Genomic DNA, 14,951 nt, shown 5'->3' on the forward strand with positions numbered 1-14,951 from the left:
TGGATAATCTTTATTTTAACGCAGTTAAATCATCCGATTTTTAAAATTACTAAACATAATTCTTACATAAATATTAATATTCTGATTATAAGCTATATAAAGAAGAGGCTGGTTTCCACAAATGCCGTGCCTTAGGGTACTTATTTAAGTAAACCTTTAAATTGCCCAAGGTACTCTGCGTGCCTTACGTTGGAAGGAAGACTGTTCCATATGATTGCGCCGCTATTTTCGTAATAGTTTGTGCGCGGTAATGGAACATTGAAATTGTTCTCAGAGTCCCTTTGTATAGGTTGTACGCGGTTTCCTGTTTTTCAAATTTAGAGCACGGATTCATAGATAGTCTGGAGCCAACCCGTGTAGAGACCTGTTAACCATCGTGGCTCTTATCCAAGCTTCATTTAATTTGACTCGTCACGGTGCATCCTGAACGTTTTACTTGTATTTTTCAGTGCTGCGCGCATTGGGTCTGCCGACCCGCAGCGTGACAAACTTCGAGTCAGCTCATGACACTGACGGTAGTATGACTATTGATTTTCATTTTGACGAAGAAGGCAACCCACTTGATGATCTGAATGACTCAATCTGGTGAGTAGTATAATAGAAGTAGGTACTAGAATATGCAGTGGTAGTGGTAGTAGTAGCAGTAGTAAATCCTCTGCAAATGAAACCGACTATCAAACATTGTCAATCTTGCACTAAAGTGATCTTTGCAGTCGGTCAGACAGTCGGTCAGACAGACAGACAGACAGTCAGACAGTCAGTCAGTCAGACAGACAGACAGACAGACAGACAGACAGACAGACAGAGAGTCAGTCAGTCAGTCAATCAGGCACACAGACAGACAGACAGACAGACAGACAGACGGACAGACAGTCAATCACTCAGTCAATCAATACATTTTATGGTGATAGAACGGGTATTCAATTTCGGAAACATTTTGAGGTGTCTCGAAGGAGGCTCTGTAAAATTCAGTTACAGTTGCAATGAACGCTCTCTGACGAAGTCTCCCATACTAATGACAAGGAAGCTAGCATTAATGTAAATGACCATATTTTACTGACATAGACAATTACCGAAGTATATCGTCATCGTTATGACTTTCATTTCAGGAACTTTCACGTGTGGAACGAGTCATGGTTCAAGCGTCCTGATTTGCCAGACGGTCATGATGGATGGCAGGCTCACGATGCCACTCCACAAGAGACAAGCGAAGGTATAATATTATAGGTGTTATTATTTATGAATGCAATAACGACGGGCTTGTACCAATCGTGACAAAAGCCCGTCAACCCATGTATTGATCGTTTCATCTGCCCGTAACTGACGCACGAATAGTGGAGGTCAGCCCACACAGCGGTCAAACGCCACGCGCGTGCGCAATTCCTGCCAAAACTTCACCATACAAAGTCTTAAATTTTCTGAAAGCTTTCGCTTTACAGCCAAAAGTTAACGCCGTCCCTTGAAAGTTAAGTTTTATACGCAGCTTATGGATGGGAAATGTGATAATTCATCTCCACTGAGTTTCCCAGCCTGAAATTTTCTTTCACCGTGCTATTTTTATAACAATTTCTTACAAAAGTTGCACACTTTCGAGTCAAATTCTTAGAAAAGTTCGAGGCGCCGAAAACCGGAAGTGGCGTCATTTTTTGCGTTTGACTGCTGTGAAAGGTCAGCGAGGCTGTTCAATTTCAGCGATCCATTTTTTAATTCAAATTAGCCTTTTTTTCTCTAGACTAACCTATCGAGCTTGACCTATATTGTTAGAAGGCCAGTAGAATGGGAAAATCAACAACGCTTTATTCGATCTTTTCCTTGTGGAGTATTAACCACAAAATTATTTCATCTCAGGTGTTTTCCGCTGCGGTCCCGCCTCTGTGAACGCAATCAAGAAGGGCGAGGTGTATCTCCCTTACGACACGGGTTTTGTTTTCGCTGAAGTGAACGGTGACCGTGTGTATTGGGATGTGGATGATGATGATGGCTCCATGAAGGCTGGTTATGTCGATACAAACAGCATCGGCAAGAAAATCAGCACCAAAGAGCCTGGGTCGAGCTCCAGGTTGGACGTCACCAGTGGCTACAAATACCAAGAAGGTGGGTGTGTAGATTTTTAATTGAACATTAGCCGGTGTAATTAGTTTGTGCCGGTTGGACTCCCAGTACACAAGGCCCATATGTACTGAGACAAATCGCTCGAGGTCTTTCTGGTAGGGACCGAGAAGATGCGATGTCCGTACAAGAAAGACTGAGCGCCGATATCCTTTGATCATGGTCTAGCTCGAGCTAGCAAAAAGTTTTTTTTTTTTCAATCCAAGTGCTCTTGATGCTTGTTAGCTTCCCGCGTTGTTAGGGGCGATCGTCTCTTTCACTCCTTTTGGGGAGGAGTGAAACAAGATCGCTCCTGAAAACGAATGCGCGGGAAGCTAGTTGCTCGTGGGCATTACGGAAAAGTCTGACCCCGATTATTATCCAATCACAATGTTCGTTGTAACCCAATAAGCCTTAGCCAAATATGTAATATTTTTTTAAAAAAATATACTTTATGCTTTCAGTTAATGCAGCTAAACTTCGAAAAAAACAGTGTCTTTTCAGTTTTCTCGCCGACTTCTTTAAGTCATAATACAGTAGCTAACATTTTCTACAAAACGTTTAGAATAACGTTTCCGAGAGGTACCGCTTCAGTTGCTGTGAACTTACTAAACTCAGTTTTCGTCACTTGCATTCTATCATGGTAGGTTCTGCAGAAGAAAGGAAAGCCGTAGAGTTCGCTTATAAATTCAGCACCCGAAGGGAGTATGACATTTACAATGCTGAAAAAGAGGATGTGGAATTTAACCTTGAAGTTCTAGATGACGTTGCCATGGGTGACAGCTTCGACGTCAAAGTTGTGGCGCGCAATAAATCCAATGATGAGCGAACTGTCAAAGTGAACATCACTTCCGTAATGGCGTTCTACACCGGAATTCCAGCAAAGCCATTAAAGAGGGAGATAAAAACACTTAGCCTTGCTCCAAGAGCAGGTACAGTAATATCAATGAATCGTGCTTTGGTTGATGAACTGTTTTTGAATGATGGAAGAAAATAAAATAAATCAATGGTTATCGACCGATTTCGAGTAAAACAATTCTCAGAGACTATGTCATAGATCGAAAATTTGATTGTGGGACAATAAAAACGTTCACTACTCTATGAAGGAGTGCAAAGTGAAAGTCTGCACTCGATCTTCGTTGCCGGTGCTTATCTTCGGTTAATTTCAGTAGCATAAAGTGACAAGGAGACTAGGAGTATTTGTACTATTTCGTGGATAGTCTGGATAGGATGCTAGTCGGCCGCTGGGTTACTCCTAGCATGAAATTTGCCGGTAGCCATTAATACACCTGAGTGGAGAGAAGCACTATGAGAGTGAAGTGTCTTACTCGAGAACACACCACGGATAACCCGACCATGATCTGACACCCGGACCTCTCACGCCAAAGAAATCAGATAGCGAAATAAATTTACTGAATTTATAAATTGATTAAAATAATTAAGATTAATCAATGTCAAAGTGTCTATTGACCTCTATTGTAGACCTGACATGTTTACTTTTCTATTTCAGAGAATAGAGTGGTTTTGAAGATTGCAGGGGGAGACTACATGGGCAAGATGGCTGGAGATGGCAACATCAAACTGTACGTGAAATGCTCCGTGCAGGAGACAGGCCAGTCATACGGTACCCAGGATGTAGTTGAGCTGCGAAAACCGAAACTTACAGTTACGGTAAGAATCAAACCTTGTCCCAGGGCCTTTTCGGCGTTTCTTCGCCGGTAACCAAAATGTTTTCCCACCAGTTGCAATTTTGCTTCGAGTTTTGATTGGTTTATTGCACAATTTGGGTTTGCCGTGACTGGCCATTGACGGAATAAGTTGACAAAAATCTGAAAGTACCGTGCCCGTTTTATTTTAAACAATTTGTCACTCAGGCTACAAATTAAAGAAATAAAGTGGTTTTAGAATAGGTAATCATAAATTATTGATTGAAACTGGCAGATATGATCAAATCCCAAGGGAAAATAGACTCTGCCCTACGTGTGACTCAAACCAAATTGAAGACGAAGTTCATTTACTTTTCCATTGTACTAAATACTGTAGTTTTAAAGATTTAGAATAAAAATCAGCGAAAATAAATGACATTTCGATGATTTTTATTCTAAATTGTATAACGAAAGCCTCCGTTATTAGTTTTAAAGATGAATTTTACAAAAAAATAGAGAATCAAATACCAAACATAACACAATTACCTTCTATGCAAGCATTAAAAAATTAATGAATTCTGATAATTATTATTTAAATACTCAACTAATGAAGTTCATTGTAAGATGCTTATCCTTACGAAATAATCTTCTATCGAATAAAAGTAATGTAACACATACATAATTTCTTTTTTCCTTCTTATTACATGATTATTTTTGTTATAGGTTTCGCTTTAGTTTAGTTATACGCTTTTGCAATACTGTATTTACTTATAGTCATGCAAATAAAGCTTGTTGTTGTTGTTGTTGTTGCTGTTTGGTAACACAAAGGGTTTCACAAAATAGCAACAATAATAAGTAAATGTCATGAACGAATAACTTTAAAAGCGCAAAGTTTCATTGTTTACTTGCTTTAAACTGCCATGATTTACCATCTACGGAAAGGGGGACGTAATAGAGACGGGCGAGAAACAGGCATTGATTATTTAACTTTGTCTCCTCAGGCATCTCCTAAAACTGTAAAGCTGGACGGAAAGGTGGAAGTAACAGTGTCCTTCAAGAACCCTTTATCAGTTCCGCTGAAGAACGGACAGTTTCACTTGGAAGCTACTGGAATGTCACCAAAATCCGCGGTCATTGAATGCTCGTAAGTGTACAGTCAATTACATGTAACAAATCAATAGATTGTGTTCTCAAACCATAAGATGACTTTATCCAGGAAATCCATTCAAGCCCTCCACTACCGTTAACGTGTCAAGGAGGTATCTAAAACTTTCCACTTTAATCTCTATCAAAGTTTCGTAGTGTTACGAAGTAACATACAAAAAAAACTTAGATTTTTCTACGCTTTCTTTGTAACAGCTTTAAGTTTTCGAGATACTTTATTCTCAGGGTTTTCTCTCCAGCCAGGCCTTATGAGTGTGCACCATCAAATTGCGATCGACCAGAAGTCTATCTAGGGAAGAGGGGGGTAAGGGGGGGGGGGGGGGGGGGGGGAGAGACTGAATGTATGGATGTGTGCTCGAGACCACACCTGCCACTCTGGGTTGGTTACTTGGCTTCTACTGCATGTCAAAAGATATGCAGAATAAACGGGTACCCTATCTCACGCAATTCGTATAAACATTCAACTGTTATGGATGATAAAATGAGCCTTTATTCACTGATACACAGAATATACTTACCCAGATTTTCTTTCTTTCTTTTGTAGAGGACCTGTGGCTCCTAAGAAGGACGCTAAGGGTACTGCCACATTCACTGCCGTCCGAGGCCGACAGCGTAATATTGTTGTCAGTTTCCTGTCAGATGAGTTAGCTGGCGTGCGAGGGGAGTGTGCTATAAACGTGAATTAACACGGACACAATCAATTGGAGTCAGTTTTGTTTTTACCTGAACAGAAGTCCTTTTATAAGCTTACGTGACATTCGGTTGTGTTGCTGTGAATTTATTTTTACGGTCCGTTTTTATTGTCCTTCATTGCAAGAGATGGCATATGTGTGGTGTCGAGTTAACCATACAAATACTGTAAACAGGTACTCTTGACAAATAGAAAAGAAATACAATGACAGTTCCGTCAGTTTGTGTGGGACAATTCCTTAATATGCATTTATTAACTTGATGTTACCGTCCCTAACTTGAGTTAATTGTGTTTTTTAAACCTGCAAAGCCTTTGCACGACTGTCAAACACGTGCCTAGACCCTGCCTTATAACAGTCGATGGAATCTGGGGACGAAAATGCAAATTAATTGTAGACAGAGACAGTTTCCAGGCTGCTCAACAGTTTGGCCGTGGTGCTCTAGCCTGCGAACGCAGTCGTATTTTCGGCTGTCGTTTCTCTTCCCCCACCGAAAAGTTACTTTTCGGCGGAGAGAAACGTCATCATATAAAGTGAAATATTAACTTTCCCTGGCTGTTAATTATGTTTTCTTTCGATATTAACTTAACCAATAAAGTTCCATACAAATCCGAATTTTGCCGCCACCATTTTGACCGAGTGGTCATGATGTGAGCCTGGGTTCCCTGTGTTTGTGACAAGTTGAGGATTTTCAGTGAACGGACTGTAACTTCTCTTTCCGCAAGCCTTAATTTAATACCGGTCCGTATTAATCTTAAATATATTGTCTTTTCTTATATGGCTTCCTCTGATAGCTTCGCTTCGAAAAAAATATCAGCGCGCTCGTCGCAACAGATGTCACAGCTATGTTTTTTGTTTCCTCTCTGCAAGCTTTCATATCGTCTATTAGACCATTTTAACTGCCAAGAGAGCGCGCAAATTATATGAGCTGGTAATATACTGTAAAACATAGAACAGGGCAAAAAACAGACGGAAAGCGGAGCAACAGAATGGCCGGACTAAACGATCCAAACTTTGAATTGTTTGCGTCCTTTAGGCTTGGAATTAAAGTGGAAGTAATAATTCCCTTATTCGTTAGTTTGTTTTAGATAAATACTCAAAACATGTTTGTTTGTTTGTTGCCATTTAAACGTTTTCATTAAATATTCTTACAATCATTAAAAGAGGCCAAAAAGCCATTGTTATGCTGTGTGCTGCTCACTAGCAATTTTTAAAAAAAATAAAAAAAAAATAAAAAAATTAAAAAAAAATCAGTCTTAATAAAACCAGTTTTAATAAAATCCTTCGAAATGAAACGATCTTTTATGGTTTGGATCGGTTTTATATCAATTTGTTGCTCAAAAGTTGCCAAGAAAGGCAAAAGTTGCCCTAGGTTGCTGGTACTACAAAAAGTTGCTCAAAACGCTAAAAGTTGCTCAAAAGTTGCCGAGCACAATCTATTTATGCCTACTCGTTACGGATTATGTACCAAATTAGTGTCCAAAACAACTCGGCGCGACTAAAAACAATAGACGAAATCGAATAGCGCCGACGGAAATTTGCATTTTAGACGAAATGAATTTTCGCACAATTCCCTGGACGCCACGACGAACATTTGTTTAATAATCACTCACTGAATACACTTTTGTTTTCTTTTGTTGTGGAAAATCATAGCGACAGGCAAACTTTAATGGCTGAACCAGACGGCCTCCATGTTGTTTTTGCGATTTGTTTTTTCGTCTACAACTGTGAGTAAATGTTAACTTTGTGAGCTTTTAATAGCCTTGCAAAATTCATTTTCAGTGTTTTTTTGTCATATTGGTTCGATAGAGCGGTCAGACCTTAAGATAAACACATTCATACGTTCTGGACATTTTGTCTCAAAATAACATCATTCGACTTTCGCTAGTGCAAACGAGCACTGATAAAACACCCTTACAGGTATGTTGCTTTTTCTCCCATCCGTCGAAAGCCTAAGCGAATTTTGCAATCAAGTTAGCACTAATTGTATCAGATTATCAACGATGTACATGCATCTGTAGTAAGTATGTGGAGTTGTTTTTTTTAGGTTGAAAGAGTGGCTGAGGGGCAGGCATCAAACAAATGGGTGCTGGAACTAGTAGAGCAGGGTAAAGAATTGCTTTTAGTATTTAAGGCTGGTTCTTATATAATTCTATCTTATTTTAAAACTGCATTGCGATCGGGGCGATTATATGAAAACATAACACAAACGATCGCACAAGTTGTGACGATTGGGGCAATCACGATCGCTTGGATCGTCCGTGTTCTATCCTTCTAGCTTCTCTTTCCCTTCTTCGCCGTAAAACTGCAATAACTGAGAAGATAGGAGGTCAGGAGGTTTGCTCGTTCATTGAAGGCTGCCACTGTGTTGGATCTGGGCCTAAAATGATTGTTTTTCGTGGGTGTTCTCTCATACCAGGCGATCGGGACGATTATATGAGAACTCCGATCGCTTCCAATCGATTCGATCGTCTCAGTATTTGCAAACAATCGATGCGATCGAAACAATAGGGGCGATCGTATGAGAACCAGCTGTTTGAACATTTGAAATGTGTTAAAATGTTAAAGCGTATTCTACTTTGCAATTTAATTTGTGTCACCGTTTAACGGGATATGTCATCGAGCGGTTTTCTGGAACTTGAACTTAATCCGAAGCGCAAGAAAAGTGGCGTTTAAACATACAGTCAACTCTCGCCTTGCGGACACCCCGCTATTGCGGACACTCGCTATTACGGACAAAATCCAGATCCCCGGCGAATAAAGTTTGACTGGAAATGACTCCCGCTATTACGGACTCTCGCTATTACGGACACTAAACGACGCCCCGAGCGTGTCCGCTTTAACGAGAGTTGACTGTATCTAGTAAACTGGCCTTTGATATACCTAAAGAAAACAAATGTCCATGTATATCTCATTTTTTTATGCTGAACTGATTGATTTCAAACTAACAACTGTGTCCTATGTATACAGCAATGTATAAAGCAATGAAATGGTCTCCGGATTATTTTCATGTGAGTCAACAAATATCTCTTCAGTGTTTCGTTTTCTTCTTAGCGAAAAAGAATAAAGTTATAATTATCCCTTGCCAAATATACAAATTAATTTTTGTGTAAATTTAAATTCAGTAATACTTATCATTCACTCCAGCGACGATTTGTTTTTCATACATAATTGAAACCTCGCATAAAATATAGACCTCCTTAATTAGCTTCGTGCGGTTTTGTCCCATTCTAGACCATGTAATGTTACTTAAGAGTTTACGTTTTAATTCGCTTTCGCTTGGCGCAAACGAATGTAAATTATTTTCCTTTTATTGAATGAAATGCGTACAAAGCAAACAACACTGTTTGATGGTTAGATTCTCATGCAGGCATGAAGTAAGACAGAAAAAAGGAAAAAATATTACCGCGAAAAAGCTAAATGATCATCGCTGTCAGACTTAGAGCCCAACTTCAGGGGCGGATCTAGGGGGAGGGTCCAAAGGGTGTGTACTTCCCCTCCTGAAATGACCTTCGGCTTTCTATTAAATACAAAAAAAAGTCAGTTACGCCATTCCTCAGAGGTGCACCCCTGGATTCGCCCCTGAACTTAAACCTGTCCCAATCCTTTCTCTTCTTTCAACTGTATTCTTCGCTTTCCTGAGGCGTTTCTTGTCTTCGGTGTTTGAGGCGAGATCATCCGACTCGTATTATTGAACTTCTAACCAGCCATCCTGCAGCCCCTAATCCTCATTCATTATAACTTCTACCTCCTGTGCTTCCTGCAAACTACGCACTTGACTGGAGTCGTCAGCACTGGCCTTTATTTAGGGAAGAAGGTTTTTAGTGAATTTATGGTAACGAATAGTCATTTATAACGTCCCGCAGTGACCTGTAAATGATTGCCTAAATACCAGCGGAAAATACATTTTCTCATTTAAAATTAGATGTATCCACGTGGACAACTATGTAAAAAATGTAAATGTAAAAATGTAAATGTTGTTTATAGTGGTCATGCACTAAGCTTCGAGATAGATAGTTGACAGGCATGCCACTGAAACAGAGGAAACGAATATTCTAAATAAACATAACATAATAAAAAAACCCAACTAGCAGGGGGCAGACCAGTTGGCTATATACAAAGAGTGACCGAGGATTTGAACTCGGGACGACTGAGAGCAAATCCAGCTAGTGACAGGGTGGAGGTTTTGAACCCTGGATCTCCGGATTGCAATACCAGCACCCTATACCACTCGGCCACGCTGCCTCCTAAGTGTGTGTGTGTTTTTAGTAAATTAAGAAGGAAAATTTCCAACAGGGGCTTTTTTCGGGGATTTAGCTCTATGGCCGAGCGGGAGGTGCCCTGCTATATTCCGGGATCTTTTTTTATGGAGTGGACCAAAAAAAAATCAAAGAACATGGTGTTTAATGGAGATCTTAACTCACTCGCTTACAGGCAGAACGCTAAGTTATTACAAAAAGGATAAACGAGTTGTAGCCAATAATAAGATTTATACAGCGCCATATCCGTGGCTGATGGCGCTTTACAGTAAAAAATAATTAAAAGTGGAATTTACATTAAAAACTTACATCAATAGCGTTTGGACAACTCAGTTTGACTTAAGTAAGCTATACAATATAGTTAATAGTTTGAATATACAAATACAAATAGAGAAACTAGCTTTAAGATAACAGAAGATTGTGTTGTTTCAAAATCTACCTTGTTTACCGAAAAAAGTTCCGTAACATCTGGAATCGTGGCATGATCTGACTAGGGCATTTCATATACAAAACTGGTAGGATCTACAGAAACTAACTCTTGTGGACAAAAAGGGCTCATTTTGTTTAACTAACCAGTTTCGTAAAAGAAAACGAAATCTCCCAGAAATTCATCATTCACTTAATTAGGGTGTTAAAGTGGTACATTTCTAACGCGCAAATTTAGAGTGCAACAATTAAGGGCAATGAAAGTATGTCAAAACAGAGTCAGTACTGCCTTGGTGATAAAATCGAAATCAAATCCTGTCAGATTTGATCATATGCCCAGCCCCTGTCGTTTTTCGTATGTCTAACATGCCCAATGTTTGTCGTTTTTTTCAAACACAGTGGAAATCGCAACCGCGTAGCCCAGCCAGTAGTGTATACCAACACGAGACGGTAAGTGTATTGACATTTTCGTTAAGTTTACATGTTGTGCTTGACTGAGGCCCTGTCCACACTAACCCGGTCTGACAAATTTGAAAACGCATCTTTTTTTCTCCAGATAGGCCAACCGTCCACACTGAAACACCGTTTTTGCTCACCGAAAACGGTACTTTTCAAAAACGCTCTCCAAAGTGGGTAAATTTAAAATGCCGGCTAGGTGGTGTAGTGTGGATGGCGAAATCAGGCGAAAACGGGACTTTTTGAAAACGCTGACGTCTAATAGTCATGTGTAACTCTGCGTGCGATTAAGCGTTTTCAAATTCACTCGGGTTAAGGTGGATTTCCATTGACGCGTATTTTTTTTCCGTGCGTTCACGTGCGTGAAAAATTTAGAGACAATGTTTGAACGACTTGCGTAAACGTTTATACGGCGTTTTCAAATTTCTCCGTTTTCAAATTTACCCAGGTTAATGTGGACAGGGCCTGAGAGGCCAAAGGGAGAAATCCGATTTACTGTTTGGTGATTGAATACATTGCGGGGGTTGGGAATACTCCCATAAGTAGGCTATATAGGTATATGCCTCGGTACAGGGTATGGCTTTGTTTAGTATCTCGGTCCTTAAAGAGGGTATCCTTCGGGTGTAGTCCTTAGATAGCGTTTATTTAACTTGCATAATTAAGCTAACATTACAGACCGTAAACGTTTAGCTTAACTGAACTCAAGATGTGTCAGTGTTCAGTCTAAATTACTCGTTCGACTTTTCATGCTGCATAAAAGAAAACAAAACGTTCGCTTCACACAATTCTTAGTGGTCGTTAAATTTTACCGTTGAAAGGGGTGTCATTGTTTGGGCTTAGGCCTTATAGGGCAATACAATTCATCAATCTGCACAAACTTGAGAATATCGTCTTGTTTGTGCTGATTTCACTGTCAAAAATTAGTTTTTTTGCTATGTAAATATTTTATATATCCATTCCTTGTTTGCTCGTGATCATAGTTAGCCTGCATAACAGGCGCCTTTGTAGTTTTTTAGCGCGTATTTGGAAAACGCGCAAGGCGCCAGACGGCCACGCGAGGGAAAAATGAAAACGTGCTCAAAAACTACACAATCGCCTGTTACGCAGGCTAGATCATAGTTAGTTTGTTAGTTTGTTTGTTTCTTTGTTTTTTCTAGAAATGCGAAGTGTACTGAAAGAAGAAACGAGTTCGTTTTGCCAATTGTTCAAGCTTTTAATTGATTGCTGTGTTTTACAGAGAGGAACCAATCGCAACCCAGCCTAAACCACTACTCGGAACTGTCAATAACAACGATAACAACATGTATGTATTTTCCTACTCGGACAGTTGTATTCTCAAAATTATTTATTTAATTTTAAGCTGTCTTTTTCGGAGCTGAAAAATAAATGCCTTATTAATGACGGGTGAAACTTACAGGGGATATATTATATTTTCTTGGCATAAATAGAGTGGAAAAAAACTGTTCAGGCTTTCAACTAAGCCCGGGTTGCGTCCTCGAATGCTATTGGTTCACTAAACACTATACATGTCACGTTGCCTAGCGGCGCATCTCCTTGACGACAATTAAAAACCCAATTTTTAACGGTCGAGTTTATTCAGGTGCGGGAAGTTTTGCTTTCTCTTCCCTAATCAACAGTATTCTTACTGTTACCAGGGCGACCAACGGTGTCTTGAAGCCGGGAAATGTGAAGCCAAAAGGTAATTACCTCATTGCGGAAAATTATTGCGGTGTCAATTTGTACGCGTTTCTTTGTATTTTCTTTTTAACTCTGGGAAAATTCATTGACATGAAGAAAAAATACTGCTGAAAGAAGTAGGCTCGAAAAAATAGTCTATAACTACGCGCTCCGCTGATTATTTGATCACCTCATATCCAACTCGGCTCATGAACTCAGTTAACGTCACGGGAATTAGACGACTATAACTCGATATTTAAACAATAAATTAAAACTATAAAAGAATTTGTATATCATAACTTTTTCCACCCATTCAAGGTGAAGAATTAGTCTAAAAAACAACGCGCGCAAAAAGCGCGTACTAGGTACCTGGACGCGTACTGTCCGTGCTGTAACACGAATGATTGACGCTTACAGTCCAATTGCAAGAATGGCACGTATGTTGTCTTATTTGGTTATTTGCATTGCACATAACCAATCAGATTGAGGATTTTTGTTTTAGTCATGATGAGTGGCTAAGTGAAAAAACAACATAAACAATGTTTTTTGTTTGTTTGTCTGTTATGTTTTATGGCAGTTTTTCGTTTCTAGCCATAGCTTGCAAAATTTGAAACTTTCGGACGATGAATTTGAGAGAATTCAGTGACTTGCGACAGTCACACTTCAATTTCGTCATGAGTTACAAGTAAACAACGCTTGCCAAGTTGTTTAAAGAAAATAAATAAATAATGAATATTAAGTTTACCGTGTTAATTAGGATGGTGAGGATGTCGACGTCAAGATGACATCGAAACGTCTGGTTGTTTAATGGGGCTAGGTCATGACTCGCGCATGCGCACACTTTCTATAGTACGGTGGCAAGTCCTAAAAGAGAGACTGATCTAATAATCTTGTTATAATTACATTTCAGCTGGTCAGTTGGAGGCGCAAAAAGTGAATTTACATAAAGAAGAAAACAGAGAAGCTCATAAAACTGATGAATACGAGATTGATCAATTGATACTCAGGAGGGGGCAGCCTTTTGACGTCACTGTGACGTTTAACAGAGACTACAATCCACAGACCGATGTCATTACGTTGCAGTTCGTCACCGGTAACGTATTTTTAGTTAATCCTTAATTATTTCCTGTTGCCTATGGTGTTAAGTCATTTTTTGAGTAAATATATACATGTTTTACTTCTGTGTAGGTAAGAATCCTCAGCAAAGCAAAGGCGGTGGTATTGTGCGAGTCCGAAAACAAGATACACTCATCCTTTCGAAATGGGGATGGCAGGTCAAAGAAGCCAATGGAAATACAGTTCACTTGTCAGTCATGTCTTCTGCGCAAGCTGCGATTGGCTATTATGATGTGATGGTGGAGACAAAGTCCAAGGATTCCTCTGGAGAAGAATCTCTGCATCGACACAAACACGAAGAACAGATTTGTATCTTGTTCAATACGTGGTGTCAAGGTAACGGCTTGTCCGTAGAGTTCGTATTACTATACCAAACATTATAAGAAGTAGTAAAAGCTACTAAAAATGTTGTCGCTGACCAAGCAAGTTGAAAAGTTTGAAATGACGCTTATAAAATTATTGGTATGGGGGTGCTTGCATAGCAGATTAGCGCCTACAACACAATTCATAGGGTGCTTAGAGGGGTTTTCACTTGAGTGTCGAAAGTAAATTGCGTTTGCTTTGGTTTTGCATTACTACGCTCAGTGATTGGTTTAAAAATCTCGCGCCACTTTCTCGGCCAATCAGAACTAAAACCAAAACCAATCGTGACTCGCTCGCGCACTTTTTTCCCGCGCTTCGTGCTAGCTACATGTATTTGCTTCGAGTTTTAATTGGTTCACTGGATGTTCTGTGTCCTTTGTGATTGGCCAGAGTAATTACTTTGGTTTTGGTTTTACGACACTCAATTGAAAACTGCTCTATTAGAAAGGGTGCACATATTGTAATGAGGGCGCTAAATCAAATTTTAACCGGATCCCCTTCATGGCTAGTTTGTTATTTAAGTCGTACGTATAAATTGTCAAATCATCTTCACCTGCTGACTATATATTACCGTAAAGATATGGGATTGTGCAGTAGAAAGTTACACGTCACGGTGTATAAGATCCGCAAAGAAAAATTAAAGACAACTTTACAAACTCTCAATTTATCAACTTCAAGTTGAAAATTCTTAATTAAATTTTAAAAAAGTTCATTTAAGCATAAAACCAAAGAGGATCGGCAAATTCCAAAGTGTCCGAGATCTATACTTTGATCATGATTGATCAGAAAAACGATCAAGCTTTATGTTTCAAAGGAAAGCTAGAAAAATACGTAGCTTTTTATGCCTTGGCTATTATGTACGTTCAGGCGCAGCTGGTCAAGGGTTTGACAGCCCGTACGTAAGAGAGTTCTGTGATAAGTAAGGATTGTACTTTTCACAGATGATGTGGTATACATGGAAAACAATGAAGACCTTGATCTGGATGTTGAGGAATACGTGCTGAAGGAAGCCGGTCATATTTGGAGGGGTAGCTGGAGAAGATTTTCAAAAATACCCTGGAACTTTG

General features: G+C 39.5%; 2 protein-coding genes across 2 annotated transcripts; both read left to right on the top strand.

The window, feature by feature from the left end:
• The first annotated feature begins 142 nt into the window (after positions 1-142).
• LOC144641376 (protein-glutamine gamma-glutamyltransferase K-like) lies at positions 143-5,808 on the top strand. Its single transcript, XM_078500390.1, has 8 exons — positions 143-279; positions 437-585; positions 1,110-1,213; positions 1,849-2,094; positions 2,736-3,020; positions 3,599-3,759; positions 4,736-4,878; positions 5,443-5,808. The coding sequence occupies exons 2-8, from the start codon at positions 521-523 to the stop codon at positions 5,582-5,584; spliced, it is 1,146 nt and encodes a 381-aa protein (XP_078356516.1). The 5' UTR covers positions 143-279; positions 437-520; the 3' UTR covers positions 5,585-5,808.
• Positions 5,809-12,835: 7,027 nt separating this feature from the next.
• Positions 12,836-14,924, top strand: LOC144641375 (coagulation factor XIII A chain-like; the record flags this gene model as incomplete). Its single annotated transcript, XM_078500389.1, has 4 exons — positions 12,836-12,842; positions 13,316-13,498; positions 13,594-13,857; positions 14,826-14,924. Coding segments are annotated over exons 1-4 (553 nt in total), but the record flags the coding sequence as incomplete, so codon positions are not given.
• Positions 14,925-14,951: the final 27 nt, after the last annotated feature.

The sequence above is a fragment of the Oculina patagonica genome, unplaced genomic scaffold (genome assembly GCF_052425735.1).
Source record: "Oculina patagonica isolate OP01 unplaced genomic scaffold, crgOcupat unplaced89, whole genome shotgun sequence".
In the NCBI taxonomy this organism is placed as follows: domain Eukaryota; kingdom Metazoa; phylum Cnidaria; class Anthozoa; order Scleractinia; family Oculinidae; genus Oculina; species Oculina patagonica.

Coding starts and splice junctions, on each gene's coding strand:
- LOC144641376 (XM_078500390.1), top strand. CDS start 521: ATGACTATTGATTTTCATTTTGACGAAGAAGGCAACCCACTTGATGAT. Junction 2,095..2,735: donor TGGCTACAAATACCAAGAAG/GTGGGTGTGTAG, acceptor CTATCATGGTAG/GTTCTGCAGAAGAAAGGAAA. Junction 3,021..3,598: donor TAGCCTTGCTCCAAGAGCAG/GTACAGTAATAT, acceptor TTTCTATTTCAG/AGAATAGAGTGGTTTTGAAG.